Source organism: Protomyctophum bolini, assembly GCF_963924005.1.
Source record: "Protomyctophum bolini genome assembly, chromosome: 7".
Classification (NCBI taxonomy): domain Eukaryota; kingdom Metazoa; phylum Chordata; class Actinopteri; order Myctophiformes; family Myctophidae; genus Protomyctophum; species Protomyctophum bolini.
Window position 1 is genome coordinate 34,800,244 of NC_137868.1, and position 19,262 is coordinate 34,819,505.

General features: G+C 40.6%; 2 protein-coding genes across 2 annotated transcripts in view; one reads left to right on the forward strand and one right to left on the reverse strand.

Annotated features, from left to right (window-relative positions):
• The window catches only part of LOC308318659 (dendritic cell-specific transmembrane protein-like), a gene marked incomplete at both ends in the record, with an annotated part of 68,800 nt that extends 60,279 nt beyond the window's left edge, over positions 1 to 8,521 (forward strand). The window contains one exon of the mRNA XM_080768283.1: positions 8,507 to 8,521. Coding sequence (XP_080624409.1) covers positions 8,507 to 8,521 — 15 coding nt within the window. The remainder of the gene's footprint in view (positions 1 to 8,506) is intronic.
• bnipl (BCL2 interacting protein like) lies at positions 8,159 to 19,221 on the reverse strand. Its single transcript, XM_080768042.1, has 10 exons — positions 19,003 to 19,221; positions 15,938 to 15,994; positions 15,046 to 15,110; positions 14,622 to 14,849; positions 12,239 to 12,457; positions 11,409 to 11,511; positions 11,059 to 11,190; positions 9,729 to 9,815; positions 9,039 to 9,137; positions 8,159 to 8,561 (listed from the first exon to the last, which is right to left on the reverse strand). The coding sequence occupies exons 1-10, from the start codon at positions 19,044 to 19,046 to the stop codon at positions 8,537 to 8,539; spliced, it is 1,059 nt and encodes a 352-aa protein (XP_080624168.1). The 5' UTR covers positions 19,047 to 19,221; the 3' UTR covers positions 8,159 to 8,536.
• Positions 19,222 to 19,262: the final 41 nt, after the last annotated feature.

The window sequence follows — 19,262 nt, forward strand, 5'->3', positions numbered from 1 at the left end:
AAAAAAAAAGTTAGCCTCGTTTCTCATCATTTTGGACCATGGGCTATAGCCCATATCGTACGGCATACTATAGCGCGCCGTTTTTCATCATTTTTGAGGATTTGAAAAAAATGACGAAATGACAAAAACGATGGGTTATAGCCCATGTTTTTTGAAATTTCAAAAAAAAAAGTTAGCCTCGTTTCTCATCATTTTGGACCATGGGCTATAGCCCATATCGTACGGCGTACTATAGCGCGCCGTTTTTCATCATTTTTGAGGATTTGAAAAAAATTACGAAATGACAAAAACGATGGGTTATAGCCCATGTTTTTTGAAATTTCGAAAAAAAAAGTTAGCCTCGTTTCTCATCATTTTGGACCATGGGCTATAGCCCATATCGTACGGCATACTATAGCGCGCCGTTTTTCATCATTTTTGAGGATTTGAAAAAATGACGAAATGACAAAAACGATGGGTTATAGCCCATGTTTTTTGAAATTTTGAAAAAAAAAGTTAGCCTCGTTTCTCATCATTTTGGACCATGGGATATAGCCCATATCGTACGGCATACTATAGCGCGCCGTTTTTCATCATTTTTGAGGATTTGAAAAAAATGACGAAATGACAAAAACGATGGGTTATAGCCCATGTTTTTTGAAATTTTGAAAAAAAAAGTTAGCCTCGTTTCTCATCATTTTGGACCATGGGCTATAGCCCATATCGTACGGCATACTATAGCGCGCCGTTTTTCATCATTTTTGAGGATTTGAAAAAAATGACGAAATGACAAAAACGATGGGTTATAGCCCATGTTTTTTGAAATTTAAAAAAAAAAAGTTAGCCTCGTTTCTCATCATTTTGGACCATGGGCTATAGCCCATATCGTACGGCGTACTATAGCGCGCCGTTTTTCATCATTTTTGAGGATTTGAAAAAAATGACGAAATGACAAAAACGATGGGTTATAGCCCATGTTTTTTGAAATTTCGAAAAAAAAAGTTAGCCTCGTTTCTCATCATTTTGGACCATGGGATATAGCCCATATCGTACGGCATACTATAGCGCGCCGTTTTTCATCATTTTTGAGGATTTGAAAAAAATGACGAAATGACAAAAACGATGGGTTATAGCCCATGTTTTTTGAAATTTTGAAAAAAAAAGTTAGCCTCGTTTCTCATCATTTTGGACCATGGGCTATAGCCCATATCGTACGGCATACTATAGCGCGCCGTTTTTCATCATTTTTGAGGATTTGAAAAAAATGACGAAATGACAAAAACGATGGGTTATAGCCCATGTTTTTTGAAATTTCAAAAAAAAAAGTTAGCCTCGTTTCTCATCATTTTGGACCATGGGCTATAGCCCATATCGTACGGCGTACTATAGCGCGCCGTTTTTCATCATTTTTGAGGATTTGAAAAAAATTACGAAATGACAAAAACGATGGGTTATAGCCCATGTTTTTTGAAATTTCGAAAAAAAAAGTTAGCCTCGTTTCTCATCATTTTGGACCATGGGCTATAGCCCATATCGTACGGCATACTATAGCGCGCCGTTTTTCATCATTTTTGAGGATTTGAAAAAATGACGAAATGACAAAAACGATGGGTTATAGCCCATGTTTTTTGAAATTTTGAAAAAAAAAGTTAGCCTCGTTTCTCATCATTTTGGACCATGGGCTATAGCCCATATCGTACGGCATACTATAGCGCACCGTTTTTCATCATTTTTGAGGATTTGAAAAAAATGACAAAATGACAAAAACGATGGGTTATAGCCCATGTTTTTTGAAATTTTGAAAAAAAAAGTTAGCCTCGTTTCTCATCATTTTGGACCATGGGCTATAGCCCATATCGTACGGCATACTATAGCGCGCCGTTTTTCATCATTTTTGAGGATTTGAAAAAAATGACGAAATGACAAAAACGATGGGTTATAGCCCATGTTTTTTGAAATTTTGAAAAAAAAAGTTAGCCTCGTTTCTCATCATTTTGGACCATGGGCTATAGCCCATATCGTACGGCATACTATAGTGCGCCGTTTTTCATCATTTTTGAGGATTTAAAAAAAATGACGAAATGACAAAAACGATGGGTTATAGCCCATGTTTTTTGAAATTTTGGAAAAAATAAGTTAGCCTCGTTTCTCATCATTTTGGACCATGGGCTATAGCCCATATCGTACGGCATACTATAGCGCGCCGTTTTTCATCATTTTTGAGGATTTAAAAAAAATGACGAAATGACAAAAACGATGGGTTATAGCCCATGTTTTTTGAAATTTTGAAAAAAAAAGTTAGCCTCGTTTCTCATCATTTTGGACCATGGGCTATAGCCCATATCGTACGGCATACTATAGCGCGCCGTTTTTCATCATTTTTGAGGATTTGAAAAAAATGACGAAATGACAAAAACGATGGGTTATAGCCCATGTTTTTTGAAATTTTGAAAAAAAAAGTTAGCCTCGTTTCTCATCATTTTGGACCATGGGCTATAGCCCATATCGTACGGCATACTATAGCGCACCGTTTTTCATCATTTTTGAGGATTTGAAAAAAATGACAAAATGACAAAAACGATGGGTTATAGCCCATGTTTTTTGAAATTTTGAAAAAAAAAGTTAGCCTCGTTTCTCATCATTTTGGACCATGGGCTATAGCCCATATCGTACGGCATACTATAGCGCGCCGTTTTTCATCATTTTTGAGGATTTGAAAAAAATGACGAAATGACAAAAACGATGGGTTATAACCCATGTTTTTTTAAATTTTGAAAAAAAACGTTAGCCTCGTTTCTCATCATTTTGGACCATGGGCGATAGCCCATATCGTACGGCATACTATAGAGCGCCGTTTTTCATCATTTTTGAGGATTTAAAAAAAATGACGAAATGACAAAAACGATGGGTTATAGCCCATGTTTTTTGAAATTTTGAAAAAAAAAGTTAGCCTCGTTTCTCATCATTTTGGACCATGGGATATAGCCCATATCGTACGGCATACTATAGCGCGCCGTTTTTCATCATTTTTGAGGATTTAAAAAAAAATGACGAAATGACAAAAACGATGGGTTATAGCCCATGTTTTTTGAAATTTTGAAAAAAAAGGTTAGCCTCGTTTCTCATCATTTTGGACCATGGGCTATAGCCCATATCGTACGGCATACTATAGTGCGCCGTTTTTCATCATTTTTGAGGATTTAAAAAAAATGACGAAATGACAAAAACGATGGGTTATAGCCCATGTTTTTTGAAATTTTGGAAAAAATAAGTTAGCCTCGTTTCTCATCATTTTGGACCATGGGCTATAGCCCATATCGTACGGCATACTATAGCGCGCCGTTTTTCATCATTTTTGAGGATTTGAAAAAAATGACGAAATGACAAAAACGATGGGTTATAGCCCATGTTTTTTGAAATTTCAAAAAAAAAAGTTAGCCTCGTTTCTAATCATTTTGGACCATGGGCTATAGCCCATATCGTACGGCATACTATAGCGCGCCGTTTTTCATCATTTTTGAGGATTTAAAAAAATGACGAAATGACAAAAACGATGGGTTATAGCCCATGTTTTTTGAAATTTTGAAAAAAAAAGTTAGCCTCGTTTCTCATCATTTTGGACCATGGGCTATAGCCCATATCGTACGGCATACTATAGCGCGCCGTTTTTCATCATTTTTGAGGATTTAAAAAAAATGACGAAATGACAAAAACGATGGGTTATAGCCCATGTTTTTTGAAATTTTGAAAAAAAAAGTTAGCCTCGTTTCTCATCATTTTGGACCATGGGATATAGCCCATATCGTACGGCATACTATAGCGCGCCGTTTTTCATCATTTTTGAGGATTTAAAAAAAATGACGAAATGACAAAAACGATGGGTTATAGCCCATGTTTTTTGAAATTTTGAAAAAAAAAGTTAGCCTCGTTTCTCATCATTTTGGACCATGGGATATAGCCCATATCGTACGGCATACTATAGCGCGCCGTTTTTCATCATTTTTGAGGATTTAAAAAAAATGACGAAATGACAAAAACGATGGGTTATAGCCCATGTTTTTTGAAATTTTGAAAAAAAACGTTAGCCTCGTTTCTCATCATTTTGGACCATGGGCTATAGCCCATATCGTACGGCATACTATAGCGCGCCGTTTTTCATCATTTTTGAGGATTTAAAAAAAATGACGAAATGACAAAAACGATGGGTTATAGCCCATGTTTTTTGAAATTTTGAAAAAAAAAGTTAGCCTCGTTTCTCATCATTTTGGACCATGGGATATAGCCCATATCGTACGGCATACTATAGCGCGCCGTTTTTCATCATTTTTGAGGATTTAAAAAAAATGACGAAATGACAAAAACGATGGGTTATAGCCCATGTTTTTTGAAATTTTGAAAAAAAAGGTTAGCCTCGTTTCTCATCATTTTGGACCATGGGCTATAGCCCATATCGTACGGCATACTATAGTGCGCCGTTTTTCATCATTTTTGAGGATTTAAAAAAAATGACGAAATGACAAAAACGATGGGTTATAGCCCATGTTTTTTGAAATTTTGGAAAAAATAAGTTAGCCTCGTTTCTCATCATTTTGGACCATGGGCTATAGCCCATATCGTACGGCATACTATAGCGCGCCGTTTTTCATCATTTTTGAGGATTTGAAAAAAATGACGAAATGACAAAAACGATGGGTTATAGCCCATGTTTTTTGAAATTTCAAAAAAAAAAGTTAGCCTCGTTTCTAATCATTTTGGACCATGGGCTATAGCCCATATCGTACGGCATACTATAGCGCGCCGTTTTTCATCATTTTTGAGGATTTAAAAAAATGACGAAATGACAAAAACGATGGGTTATAGCCCATGTTTTTTGAAATTTTGAAAAAAAAAGTTAGCCTCGTTTCTCATCATTTTGGACCATGGGCTATAGCCCATATCGTACGGCATACTATAGCGCGCCGTTTTTCATCATTTTTGAGGATTTAAAAAAAATGACGAAATGACAAAAACGATGGGTTATAGCCCATGTTTTTTGAAATTTTGAAAAAAAAAGTTAGCCTCGTTTCTCATCATTTTGGACCATGGGATATAGCCCATATCGTACGGCATACTATAGCGCGCCGTTTTTCATCATTTTTGAGGATTTAAAAAAAATGACGAAATGACAAAAACGATGGGTTATAGCCCATGTTTTTTGAAATTTTGAAAAAAAAAGTTAGCCTCGTTTCTCATCATTTTGGACCATGGGCTATAGCCCATATCGTACGGCATACTATAGCGCGCCGTTTTTCATCATTTTTGAGGATTTGAAAAAAATGACGAAATGACAAAAACGATGGGTTATAGCCCATGTTTTTTGAAATTTAAAAAAAAAAAGTTAGCCTCGTTTCTCATCATTTTGGACCATGGGCTATAGCCCATATCGTACGGCATACTATAGCGCGCCGTTTTTCATCATTTTTGAGGATTTGAAAAAAATGACGAAATGACAAAAACGATGGGTTATAGCCCATGTTTTTTGATATTTTGAAAAAAATAGTTAGCCTCGTTTCTCATCATTTTGGACCGTGGGCTATAGCCCATATCGTACGGCATACTATGGCACGCCGTTTTTCATAATTTTTGAGGATTTGAAAAAAATGAAAAAATGAAAAAAAACGATGGGTTATAGCCCATGTTTTTTGAAATTTTGGAAAAAAAAAAACTCCAGGCCCATGAATTAGAGCAGTGATACTCAACCTCAGGCCCGTGGGCCACATCAGGCCCGCGGGACCATTATGACTGGCCCACCAATGAAAATCTAAAAAAAAAATCTGGAAAATGAAATAAAAATAAATAAATCTGAATGATTAATTACATTATTATAAGTAATACTATTAGAGTTGTACTATTACTCGAACGAAAATAAAAGCTTGGGGGGGGGGGGGGGGAGATGCAATGCAAATGAAAGACATATACTGTGTATCCCTATTCCCTGACATAATTTTATAGCTAAACGGTCAGAATTCTATTTTATTTGAATGATGAAACCCAGCTGCCATTAATAGTTGGAAATGGAAATGGAAATTGCGGAAATTGCGGAAATTGGGGAAATTGCGGAAATGGAAATTGCGGAAATGGCGGAAATTGTGGAAATGGAAATTGCGGAAATGTGGAAATTGCGGAAATTGTGGAAATGGTAATTGCGGAAATTACGGAAATGGTGGAAATGGAAAATGCGGAAATTGCGGAAATTGCGGAAATGGTAATTGCGGAAATTGCGGAAATTGCTCTTCACTTATAGCTATCTATTTTCAGGTAGATTGTTTTATTTTACTCAGTCAGCCATATCACTACTCATTTTTTTTTCATGAAAAAGGTCATAGCTGGGTAATCTATTTTCAGGCAAATTGTGTTTATTGTATTTTATTTTACTCAGCCATAACAATTTATTTTCTGTTAACCAACTTGCTGGCTGGCAGGCAGGCAGACAGCTACTCATAGACAGGCAGACAGCTACTCATAGACAATTGGGCAGGCAGGCAGACAGCTACTCATAGACAGACAGACAGCTACTCATGGACAATTGGACAGGCAGGAAGGCAGACAGCTACTCATAGACAGGCAGACAGACAGCTACTCATGGACAATTAGGCAGGCAGGCAGACAGCTACTCATAGACAGGCAGACAGACAGCTACTCATGGACAATTAGGCAGGCAGGCAGACAGCTACTCAGACAGGCAGACAGACAGCTACTCATGGACAATTGGACAGGCAGGCAGGCAGACAGACAGCTACTCATAGACAGGCAGGCAGACAGCTACTCATAGACAGGCAGACAGTAAGACAGCTACTCATTGACAGACAGACAAATAACTACTCATGGACAAAAACATGGGCTATAAACCAATCAATCAATCAATCAACTTTATTTGTTCAGACTCAAGGTCCAATAACAACAGACAACATAAAACACTACATACAGAGAGAAACACCCCTAACCCATAAAAACATAATTTTACAATAAACATTCATACCAGTGCTTCCAAAAAGCAGACCGGTACCTGGTGCTACTGAAGCTGGGGTTACATAGCAGCATAATTATACAGTTTTTAGACTCATTGAGCCGACACATACATTTGTACATCAGGTTTCTCAGTAGGGCATGAAAGGTGTAGACTCCCACACTACAGAACAACTCACTAGCACTGCTCCACCTCGGTTTGTTCAATAGTATACGCATGCAATCGTTATAGGCAACCTGCAGTTTATACAAACTTGCTTTCTTATATTTTACCCACAAGGGGGCGGTATAGAGGGGAGTACAGTATGCTCTGAAGAGATTAACCTTCACCTCAGGTGAACATGAGCGGAATTTCCTCCCCAGCATGTTTGCCTGAGCATACAGTATACGCCTATACGGCACTGCCTATACAGATCCTCATCATCAGACAGTTAGTCAGTTATCACATGTCCCAGATACTTCGCTTTACTGCAGATGGATACCACCTGATCTGATAAATAAAAGGATGGAAAGGAGAGGTCTTTATCCCCTTTCGTTCTGCAGAACATTACTACGCTCTTTTTGGCATTATATTTAACGTCATACGCTACCCCATATTCAGAGCATACATTTAGCAGCTGTTAAAAGCCAGCACTACTGGGAGAGAGTATTGCCAAATCATCAGCGTACATCAGATTGTTAACCAGGGAGTTTCCAATCATGCACCCTGTGCTACAGTTATTCAGCTGAACAGAGAGATCATTCATATAGAGATTAAATAGGGCTGGGGAGAGTAACCCCCCCTGCCGGACCCCATTACCTACAGTAAAGGGAGCCGAGACCCCACTTCCCCATCTAACCTGCATACTCTGGTTAGCATACCAGTATGCCAGGATTCTTATGATGCTGTCAGGCACCCACCTTTCCCTCAGTTTTAGGAACAGCTTCTGATGACAGACCCTGTCAAAGGCACGGGAAGCATCAATAAAACCAACTATAACAGATGAGTTAAGGCTTTTGTAGTTATCAACCACCTCTTTTAGAGCATAAATGCAGAGGTCAGTACCATGTTTAGCCTTAAACCCAAACTGATTGTCCGTGGTGTTAAAAAAGGAGCCTAAACGATCTAATAGGATCCTTTCAAGGACCTTGGATAATACACTGGCAAGAGCAATAGGCCTATAGTTATCCACTACATTTATGTTAAATGGTGAATGTTTTCAGACATCATGTAAAAATACAATGTATCGTCTGTTTTGATGAAGGTCTAACGACCAAAACATTTAATAAAGAGCAGCATTGTTTCTGACAGTGTGCTCTTCTTTGTCATTCAGAGATTCCCTTTTGAATGTAAAAATAAAAAAATAAAGTCCCAATCATGAAAAGATTTGGCGGCCCCCCCTACAGTATCTCTGAGGACCCCCTAGCGGTACCGGACCCCTTGTTGAAGATCCTTGATGTATCCTATTCTTCCACCACTCTCTTCTCCATGTCTTCTGTTCGTCCACCTCTCTGTTCATGTCTCCTGTGTCTTCTCCTACAGTATCTTTTCTCTTGAGTGGTGGCATTGTTCTCATCTGTTCTGCTCCTCATCAAACCTGATGCATGGAGATAGTGGAGGGCAGAAAGACAACACAATGAATGAGAGTGTTATTTCCATTCGTTTTGTTTTCTAATTTAAGTTTAGGTCTAATTCCTTTTTAAAGTGTGTTTGCTAACTTAGTTTAGTTTAATGTGTCTGAAAAGGCTTAAAGGACCACTTCACCACTTTTCAACCAATCTTCATATAATTGGTCCTCACTAATGGTCATGAGAAAATAGCACAATATTTTCCTACTCAGTCTGTGTCTCATAGGAGGGCTGTGGGCAGTTCAGAAGCCCATCCACCAGTGACATCATCGATGGGGAATCCAAGCTAATAGAAACTGCATGGGCTTTCTATTCTTGAAAAGTTGCGATGTGGAAATGGAAGCCATCGTTCTCACGATAATAAATATCATCTAGTTGTAGTTAGTTGTGTTATTTCTTTGTGAACTATAATAACCTTAGACTGTGCGTGCGTGCGTGTGTCTTACTGTCTGATACATTCAGGGATCTGCAGGTGGTCCAGGGGTAACATTTCTGACAACTCCTTCAGACTCGAAATGAAACACAACTTCCTGCTGAACTTCTCACTGAGGACACAAGAACATGGGTCAGAGAGCAGGCATGATTCGTCACCACAGCAATCAATCAGTGAAACGAATTCTGCGTAAACACTATAGCTACATTTATGAAAAAATAACTTAAACCGGAAGTAAAATTGGGTGCATTAGTGACATTGTTAGTTCTATGTAAAGCACAGACGGAATGGATTTTATATCCAAGCTGACTCAAGTCTTCATAATTATTTGTATAAACATTTTTGCATTTCATTTCAATCCTAGTTGTATCTCTCTACTTGTAACTGTATCTGTTCTGTGATTCTATGCGTATTCTGTGTGTGTGTGTGTGTGTGTGTGTGTGTGTGTGTGTGTGTGTGTGTGTGTGTGTGTGTGTGTTGGGAGGGGGAGATTATTTCGATTATTTCGGGGAGATTATTTCGGCCTGAAAAATGTGAAAACCCCTGTGTGAATGGATGTCGTGTCTAATGTGCAGTATTGTCTACTGTCTGAATGGATATGTTTTGTGTAACGTAAAACATTATGAAATGTGTTGGTTTGTACATGTTCTGTTCACTCTGTCCATTAAATGTAGAATCAACAGAACCCTGAAGAGGTAAATACCTGATGAACGGTTTGACCACCATGATGAGAGCTTTGATGTACCAGGCAGGATGAACCACAAACAGTCCCTTCAGGTCCTTCTTTAACCTGACACGCACACACACACACACACACACACACACACACACACGCACAGGCAAACGCACACACACAACAGAATTGCCATAATAAACATTTGTCATCTATCATTCTGTACCTTGAATATTATTCAAAATGACACTGTTTGTGTACAATTAAAACACATTATGAAAAAAGAATAAAATAGGCTAGGAGTCAAACTGAGTTATAATTGGGAGAATATAGGGTAAATATACTTAATTCAACTCAGCCAGATTGCTGTTTAGCAAATGTGGTTGCTCTGATGAGACAAGGGCCCTTCCTTCCCACCAAACAGATGCTAAAGGCAAGTATGGTTGCTGCCAAAAATGTATTGATAAACAGTAAGTCTCTAACTTCTTCATGGTCTGGTCATGGTCTGATGAAGAGCCGTGAGGCTCGAAAAGTCATGTCCACTTTGGTGAGAGAATAAATCTTTAGGCTTTGGAGCTCAGTCCAGTGTGCGGACCTTATTTTCTTTTCTATTCGGCCCAGCAACTGCCGTTTAGTTAGTAGATGTGCGTGCTCTATTGTTTCTTTCAACAACATGCTCCATTGCAAAGCTGGAACAAATCCGTCATGACGGTCGGACAGAATACACAAGCTATCCATACAATGTGAATGCCATTCCTGGCAGTTCTTGACAATTGTTGAGTCTAGGCCTATATGTTCAGAATTGTTCTGGGTGCTATGGTGAGAAAGCATCTGTGTCATTTTATATTGAGACTATTGTCTTTGTCAGATGGAAATCTCATATGTCCAAAACTGATACTTTTCAGGATTCAAATTCAAAAGTAGCAGATCTACAAGCTCGAAAGGATCTAACTTTTGAGCTTGTGGATCTGCTACTCTTGTAGTATGATTGAGTAGGCTGTTAATTTAGGAAAAAACAATGGAGATATGGCGATAAGCGGTTTCTGCCCGACAGTAACAGTAGGCTAGTTTATAGAAAGCAGATTTAGAAGACTGGTCTGAACACAATTCAGACCAGCTCATAACAATTCACATTACAACATGTTGCCAGATCTATTGTAGCCAAATGATAGCCAATGATCACAGAATGTCTGCCTATTATGACATTGCCAAGAATAAGGACACTATAGTGGTTAATGATTCTAGGGTGGAGATGAGTAAAGCTGTAATCAGGGACTTTTTTTTAATAACATGTTATTATAGCCAATCTGTATGGTAGACAATATTAACTGGTTGTACTGGGCAGGTGTCAGTGGCTGACCTTCTGTCTATGGAGGTGTAACACTGACGGAGCCATTTGAGGGAGGGCAGCTTGTTCCTGGGAGCCATTCCACACAGATACACCAGCACGTAATCCTCTGATACCATGAGGTCCAGGGTCCCCACTATGTACCTGGAGGCAACAGACACACACGCACGCACAAAAGAACACATCAGAAAAACACATCAGAACAACAGATCAAACTTTGTAATCACTTTCAATCTGTAGCCTACTTAGGGCATGCCAGTCCATAACTGGCAACAAACAGTTATCTACAAGCTCACTGTGAGCTTGTAGATCAGTTATTTTCGCTTTCTTTTATTCATCAAGTATAGCTAGAGTTTTCTCACCTGAACAGGTTGTCCATCACATACTCATACTGCTCCACTGAGTTCTCTGGCAGGAAGCATGAAGATACCAGGATGATAGCCGTCATGTTGTCCCCATAGTAACCTTATAATCACATCCATGCAAGAGTTAGCATACCACAGCTTTATACAACTCTGCAAAACACACAATTAGGGCTGCATGGGCGTCGATATGGTCAAACATCATGACATTTTTGACCAAGTATCTCCATATCGATATTTTGAAGATCATTGAATTGTGATATACATTTTATTATATATAAATATTTTATTCACGATGCCACGTGATGTCACGTGCCCGACCAACACACTGACGGGAAATGCACTATTCCATAATCAGTCGCAATAATATTGATGTATTTTCCCAGCCCCATATAAAGTATTTATCTTCATTTTGTCTCAGTAATCAGTGATTATTCCGTCATTAATTCAAAACATTTAAAGAAAGTTTAAAGAATGAAAGTCACACCTTTTAAACAATTACAACATTTAAGATTTAAGATTTCATAAATACATCTTAAAAAGTTGTGAAAATATCTACAAGCTTGTACATTTTTCCCATAGAGATTTACAAAAATATTTATATAAAAATTGTTATACAAGCTTGTAGATCTGATATTTTCGCTAGTTTGGATCCCGGGCAAACGTCTAATTTCTCTTTTGGGTCTCGAGCTAAAGAGTTTGGGGTCCACTGATCTAGATGATGACCCCACCTGGAACCCCCCCCCCCCCCCCCCCACCCCCACCTCAAGGACCCCCGGGGGCCCCCGAGACCCCCACGTTATGAGAAAACAGTGTATGGTAACAGTCACCTCCGTGGGACAGGACCTGTAGGTAGGGCTGCAGAACGGACATGTTGACGTGGTATTCCTGTTCAGAGACACAGAACCTCCTCCACCGCTGCCCCCCGCTGTCCATCTGGTCAAACTGCTGCTCCAGCTCCACGCCACCTCCTTGCTCCGCCCGCTCCTCTGCGTCCTCCTCACTGGCCCCGCCCCCTGTCGCACGCCGGCCCATCCGAGGGAGGTCATCTGCGAGTGACAGGATTTTTTTTTAAATTATTATCTACTAGCCCTTACCCGTTGTGAGATATTTGCCCCCCCTTGTAGCCACGTGCGTTTTAATTCACTAATAAATCCATTATTAATCATTAATGTGTCAAATCGAAAAAAGGGCTCCGTTAAGACCTCCATATTCATATGGTCAATGCCTGTGTGAATGGGAGTGATTGGTGCAGGCAATGATGAGATAAGGCGCTGTTTGGTGCAGGCAATGATGAGATAAGGCGCTGTTTCTGACACACACACACACACACACAGACAGACAGACAGACAGACAGACAGACAGACAGACAGACAGACAGACAGACAGACAGACAGACAGACAGACAGACAGACAGACAGACAGACAGACAGACAGACAGACAGACAGACAGACAGACAGACAGACAGACAGACAGACAGACAGACAGACAGACAGACAGACAGACAGACAGACAGACAGACAGACAGACAGACAGACAGACAGACAGACAGACAGACAGACAGACAGACAGACAGACAGACAGACAGACAGACAGACAGACAGACAGACAGACAGACAGACAGACAGACAGACAGACAGACAGACAGACAGACAGACAGACAGACAGACAGACAGACAGACAGACAGACAGACAGACAGACAGACAGACAGACAGACAGACAGACAGACAGACAGACAGACAGACAGACAGACAGACAGACAGACAGACAGACAGACAGACAGACAGACAGACAGACAGACAGACAGACAGACAGACAGACAGACAGACAGACAGACAGACAGACAGACAGACAGACAGACAGACAGACAGACAGACAGACAGACAGACAGACAGACAGACAGACAGACAGACAGACAGACAGACAGACAGACAGACAGACAGACAGACAGACAGACAGACAGACAGACAGACAGACAGACAGACAGACAGACAGACAGACAGACAGACAGACAGACAGACAGACAGACAGACAGACAGACAGACAGACAGACAGACAGACAGACAGACAGACAGACAGACAGACAGACAGACAGACAGACAGACAGACAGACAGACAGACAGACAGACAGACAGACAGACAGACAGACAGACAGACAGACAGGCAGAGGCAGAGGCAGAGGCAGAATAACAGGCAGGGCGGAGAGTATAGTGTAGCCTGGTAAACCTTATCCCGGTCGTGTGAATTAACATAACGTCATATATCTTCTGCAGAGCGCTGGGTGAGCATTTTGCAGAAACCATGAGCCAATCAGCTTCTGTCAATCACAGGGCCCTGGCTGGGTGCAGAGGCTGATTGGCTCTTAAACTTTTTGGTTTCTGCAAAAGCAAAACGCCTACTGAGCACTTGGGGCCAGACTGGGAGGCTGGTCTGCAGAAGACACATGATAATGTGATATGCGGTATGCTCACATGCCATTTTGGACCTTCACTGGTGTCAACGATGATACTAATGAAATAAAAGTACCACATTCAGATTGTATATCAGAATGGGGAAATAGAAAAACCTGTCCATCCGTCAGTCAGGTCATCCATATATGGTTGTCAGTCCATTACGCCTTGTGACACCACGCCTCGTCACACCACCATATATGGTCGTCAGTCCATCACGCCCCATGACACGCTCCATATATGGCCGTCTCCATATATGAAGATCACGAAACTGACCTCATCAAACCTTGGATAGCCTTACATGGAGAAGACTGGATCATCATCTGCATATAAACCGGCCAGCAACTCTACATCTGACCTCAAACCCTTTCATCTCCATATATGGAGCTGACCTGTTCTGACATTCCATAGAATTCATTCCATATGTTGATATGGCCCAGCAGTCTGCCGTCACCCAGGCGGATGCGTGCACGCAACTTCTGAACTTCAGAGGTTGCGTGAGGTCCATTTTGAGGTCCATTTTGTCAGCAGCACCATTTTAGCGATCCTTCAGAGTCTGAAGGATCGCTAAAATGGTGCAAGACCCAAATTGCTCCCGATGTGCTGGCTGGTGCCTTGCATGGTTTCCGCCGCCATCGGTGTATGAATGTGTGTGTGAATGGGTGAATGTAACAATCTATGTCAAGCGCCTTGGATAAAGGCGCTATATAAATGCACCATTTACCATTTATAAGAAAACATATATCCAGAATGTCTCTCACCCTCCCATTCCAGGTCATGTGTGAAGTCAGGGAAGGAATATGATTGGCTGTCAGAGGGCGTGTCCAGACCATCCAGGTTGATGTCCAGAGAGGGTGTGTCTGGGGGCGTGTCCGAGAGGCCAGCAGCCGAGGGAACCGGCGAATCACAGTTCAGCATGTTGCTGAGGGTGGGGGCTGCAGCCAAACGCTTCTTGGCTGTTCCTGATAGGGTGAGGCTGGTGGGCGGAACTACGGGAAGGAAGATGATGATGTTTTGTACTTAATGAATAAATAATAATAATAAAGATAATGGGTGCAACTAGGGTGGTCCCGATCCAATCACGTGATCGGAAATCGGGGCCGATCACGATATTTTCAAATGATCGGAATCGGATCGGGAGAAACAAAACGGGTGACAGTTCTGTACCCCAGGAAAGTGACTCACCTGGTCTGTCTGCGGGGGGATTCTCCTGGTCTTCCAGAGGACTGTGGGGGTCTTCAGGTAGTGGTCTAGAGAGCACAAACACAAAACACACATAACCAATAAAACCTATATACTTTTTTGTACAATGAATAGTGAAAACATCTACAAACTCAAAAAGAGACAGATGATTAGATAATGAAAATAATTTCTGCTCAAACAACAGCTCACTGGATGATGTGCTGGTCTAAACCAAATAATTTTCATATTTAAAGCCAATTTTAGTTTAGACTTTTAGACCAGTGGTTCCCAAACTTTTTCATGTCAAGGACCCCCAAATTGACACTAATTATCCCGCGGATCCCCATTTGAAAATACATGCCCGGGACCCCCATAAGAGAAGATTTTTACGGCTCTAGCAGTGATTTTCAACCAGTTTAAATTCAAGGACGCCCAGTTTTACATGCATTTAGGCTACGGACCCCCCATTTAATGGCATTTCTATCACTGGGACCCCAATTTATATTGTAAAATCAATGTTAATTTAAGCCTGACGGGTGCATTTGGTTCCATTTGTACACTCTCAGAGTTACAGACCCATAAGGGTCCATTTGATTCCAAACTATCATTTAGCTGGGTACCCCCTGGAACTCCCTCAAGGACCCCTGGGGGTCCTCGGACCCCACTTTGGGAACTACTGTTTTAGATAAATGATGGATAAGCAGTTGAATGTTGTGCATGTAGCTCATTTGTTTTACCAGAGAGTTTTTTGTTTGTTTGCTTAGTTTTTTAGCTCTCCTAAAGTGAGCAGATGATAATGATGACACCTGTTCCCTCACACTGGGTCATAAATCACTGGGGATTCCCCACAGAGGTCATGGCCCCAAGCAGACTAACAGTCAAAAGTCACTTTTACCTAGGAAATTCTTCATCTTGCCATTCCTCTCTCAGCTCCATGTCTTGGATGGCACTCCTACAAGGAATAGTCAATATGTCAATACAGGCAGGCACACACTCACGCACGCACGCACGCACGCACGTATAGGTCAACAAATAGGTCAACAATACAAATGGCGTTAGTTTTGTGAATTAATTTACTTTTACTGCGTGGCCCCAGTGCCCCCCACAAAATGACCGGAACTACTTAATATTGTCCAAAACCAGAGCAGAACTCCCACCACGAGACTCGGGCAATCAATTAATAGTAATACAGTTGCAACCACTATATTAATGGCAAGTATTTCATACAACTTAAGTAAAAAAAACTGAACTATCCCTTTAATGGAAAAAAAGCCCAATACTAACAGCCGGTAAGCAAGTGGATTCATGAATGTGATGGGTATTTTCTTAATTAAGATTTATTAGGACTGCCCTGTCACACAATATTTGCGTGTGTATTAATTCCACTATCAGCTGTCACCCACTCCAGATTGTCTATTGTACCAAAGGGAAATATGATTAAATGGAAAAACATGGAGAAACAACACGACAACAACTTTGCCCTTAGAGATGAGGATAAACATACTCTTTCACCTCATGAGATAAAGGGTCAACAACAGAATCCTAATCACAGACCGTGATTAAAGTGAAAACAGGATTCAGACGATCGGACGCCCATGACAGCCTGATGACACCTCACTCTGATGTGACCTTTCAACCTATTGAAATGTGACAGCTGAATCCTGATCTATGACATCTTTTTCAGTATGTTTGTGCAAAATGATGTGACTTGCATTCAGAGCACTTAGGAGAATTCTCTCTCCTCTATCCTTTACATTTGTATACGCTCTGGATCTGAAGAAAACTTACTAAAGAGAACTTAGAAATACTTTAAGAATTTGTGTCTTGTGTCAAAAATCCTTTCAGGTCTTTTGCAATACTTCTTTTCTCGTTCGTTTCTCTAGAGTTCATCTTTTGGGTTTTGATACTTGGTTCTCACTTTTCCAGTGAATATTTATAAGGTCGAGGTATCTGGTCTTTTTGGCTATTTTAATAGCCTCACTCAGTTATAAAGCTGTCAGTATGTATACTATATAGACATTATTTTAGGCCAATAAAAAAGACTAGGCTATATACCAAATTTCCCACTTTAAACAAAAGAAGCCTGTCGGCTGCCGGACTACTGTGCTATTAACTCATTTTGGATTTTTTTAAAAAGGGGGGAAAAAGTTGTTCTCCTCTGGTGAAAAGCTGGAGGTTGCACGATGGCAGGCTCTCAGATGGTCACTGTTCAGACAAAATGCTGTTGTTGTTTTTTTCTCCCTCTCTTCTTTTATTCTATTAATTTAAGGTATTTAACAAATTATCAAACTCTTGCAATTATTGTTCTCCACATTGTATGATTCTTTGTGTTGTGATTACAAAGACACCCAAAGGCATAGTTTCAGCAGACACAAAGGAGGCCTCATTCACACGTATCAAACACCGATCAATCAAATGTTTGGTAATTGTTTTGTTTTTTTAGGCCACCACAATGCTTTTCCAATGGGAGTCACATGGTTTGACCAAACATTTGTGTTTGATTGCCGATTGCTGGTGGTGTTCTGCCCCTCCCCCCCGGTCAAACAAAAATGACCTTTAGAAGCCTGTGCACATATATGGCAGGATCACTTTCATTCATTGCAGATTTACTGCCACTATACATTATGAGACATGAATGCAGTGAGTTAATGTGAAAACCAATCACAAGATGCATTTATATTGACCCAGATGACATTTACTGCTGTAAACAAATATTAAAAGTCCATAGACTGCCATATGACATTATTTCAAAATCCAGACATTGGAGGGCCTAGCGGCTCTCAAAAATAGAAATGAGACAATAAAGATTGCGGCTTCTCTCTCTTTCTCTCTCTCTCAGGTCTGCATCTCCCATCCACACACACACACACACACACACACACACACACACACACACACACACACACACACACACACACACACACACACACACACACACACACACACACACACACACACACACACACACACACACACACACACACACACACACACACACACGTGTCTCTCACGCTCTTTGCTTTCTAAGAAGCATGTACAGTAAATGCTCTGCCAGCCTGAGGAAGTGGTCTCATGCATGAAATATTCCTGCTCATCCAGCTGTGAAACCCATCATAGTTCACCAAGGGGCCAGTGATAATGAGAAGCAACATTGTCAAATACAGAAACAAGACTTTATTGATCTGTTTGAGCACAGTCAGCTCTTTTATATATGGAGGTGTTTAGTGGCCCTCTACTGCCAGTCAGAAGAGGAGCTGAGAGATTTAGCAGATCGTCGGCACTGAACGAGTTGCTCTCAACAATGTGCCGACAATTCAGCACAGAGTGCATGCTGTGTGTGACAGTCAGAATCCTTATTTGTGCAGAAATATTGCAGTAAGTATTGATATAAGCTCACACTATTGCCTTGCACAGTACCTTTACTTTACTTTACTATATATACTTTATACTACTCTAGTACTGTATGTCTGAGAGGCAAATATTGTACTTTATATTTTACTCTACATATCTACACTACAATTATTTGAGAGCTTTAGTTACTAGTTACAGTTTCAGATTATGAATACAAAACATAGTTGACTGGTGTTCCCCTGCGCTCTACACTAGAGACCTCTTCCGTTCTCCTCTATAAGCACACAGATCTAACCACACACGTTCTAATGAAGGCTCTGTTCCATTTAGTGTTGCACAGTGGTTCTCAAACCTTTTAACTTCAAGGACCCCCATAACTATATGAGTGTACAAATGGAACCTTACAGCCAGGTCCATTTGGTTCCATTTGTACACTCTCAGAGTTAAACACCCGTAAGGGGCCATTGAACCATGAGGATACCTGGACCACACTTTCCTTTGTTTCTATGGCAGTTATGAACAGTTATAAACAGTCGATCATGCATATATAAGTATATATCAATCATATATATGCATACAGTACATTAGTGTCAGCTGCTGGTCACTCACCCACTGACTGTGAACTGCTTCCTGGACTCTGATTGGCTCTCCATGGTCTGTTCTCCCACGTCCAGACAGATGGTCAGGCAGACAGACAGACAGACAGACAGACACGCAGTCAGACAGACAGTCAGTCAGTCAGTCAGTCAGTCAATCGGTCAGGCAGACAGACAGAAGGAGGTCAAAAAAACAGTCAGTTGCTTGTGTGTCTGTGTTCCCCTGAGCAGACTTCTGTGTTGGTGTGGGTGTGGACATCTAAGTGCATATTA

Coding starts and splice junctions, on each gene's coding strand:
- bnipl (XM_080768042.1), bottom strand. CDS start 19,046: ATGGAGAGCCAATCAGAGTCCAGGAAGCAGTTCACAGTCAGTGG. Junction 9,816..11,058: donor TACACCTCCATAGACAGAAG/GTCAGCCACTGA, acceptor TGTGCGTGTCAG/GTTAAAGAAGGACCTGAAGG. Junction 9,138..9,728: donor GTGGTCAAACCGTTCATCAG/GTATTTACCTCT, acceptor TTGTGTCCTCAG/TGAGAAGTTCAGCAGGAAGT.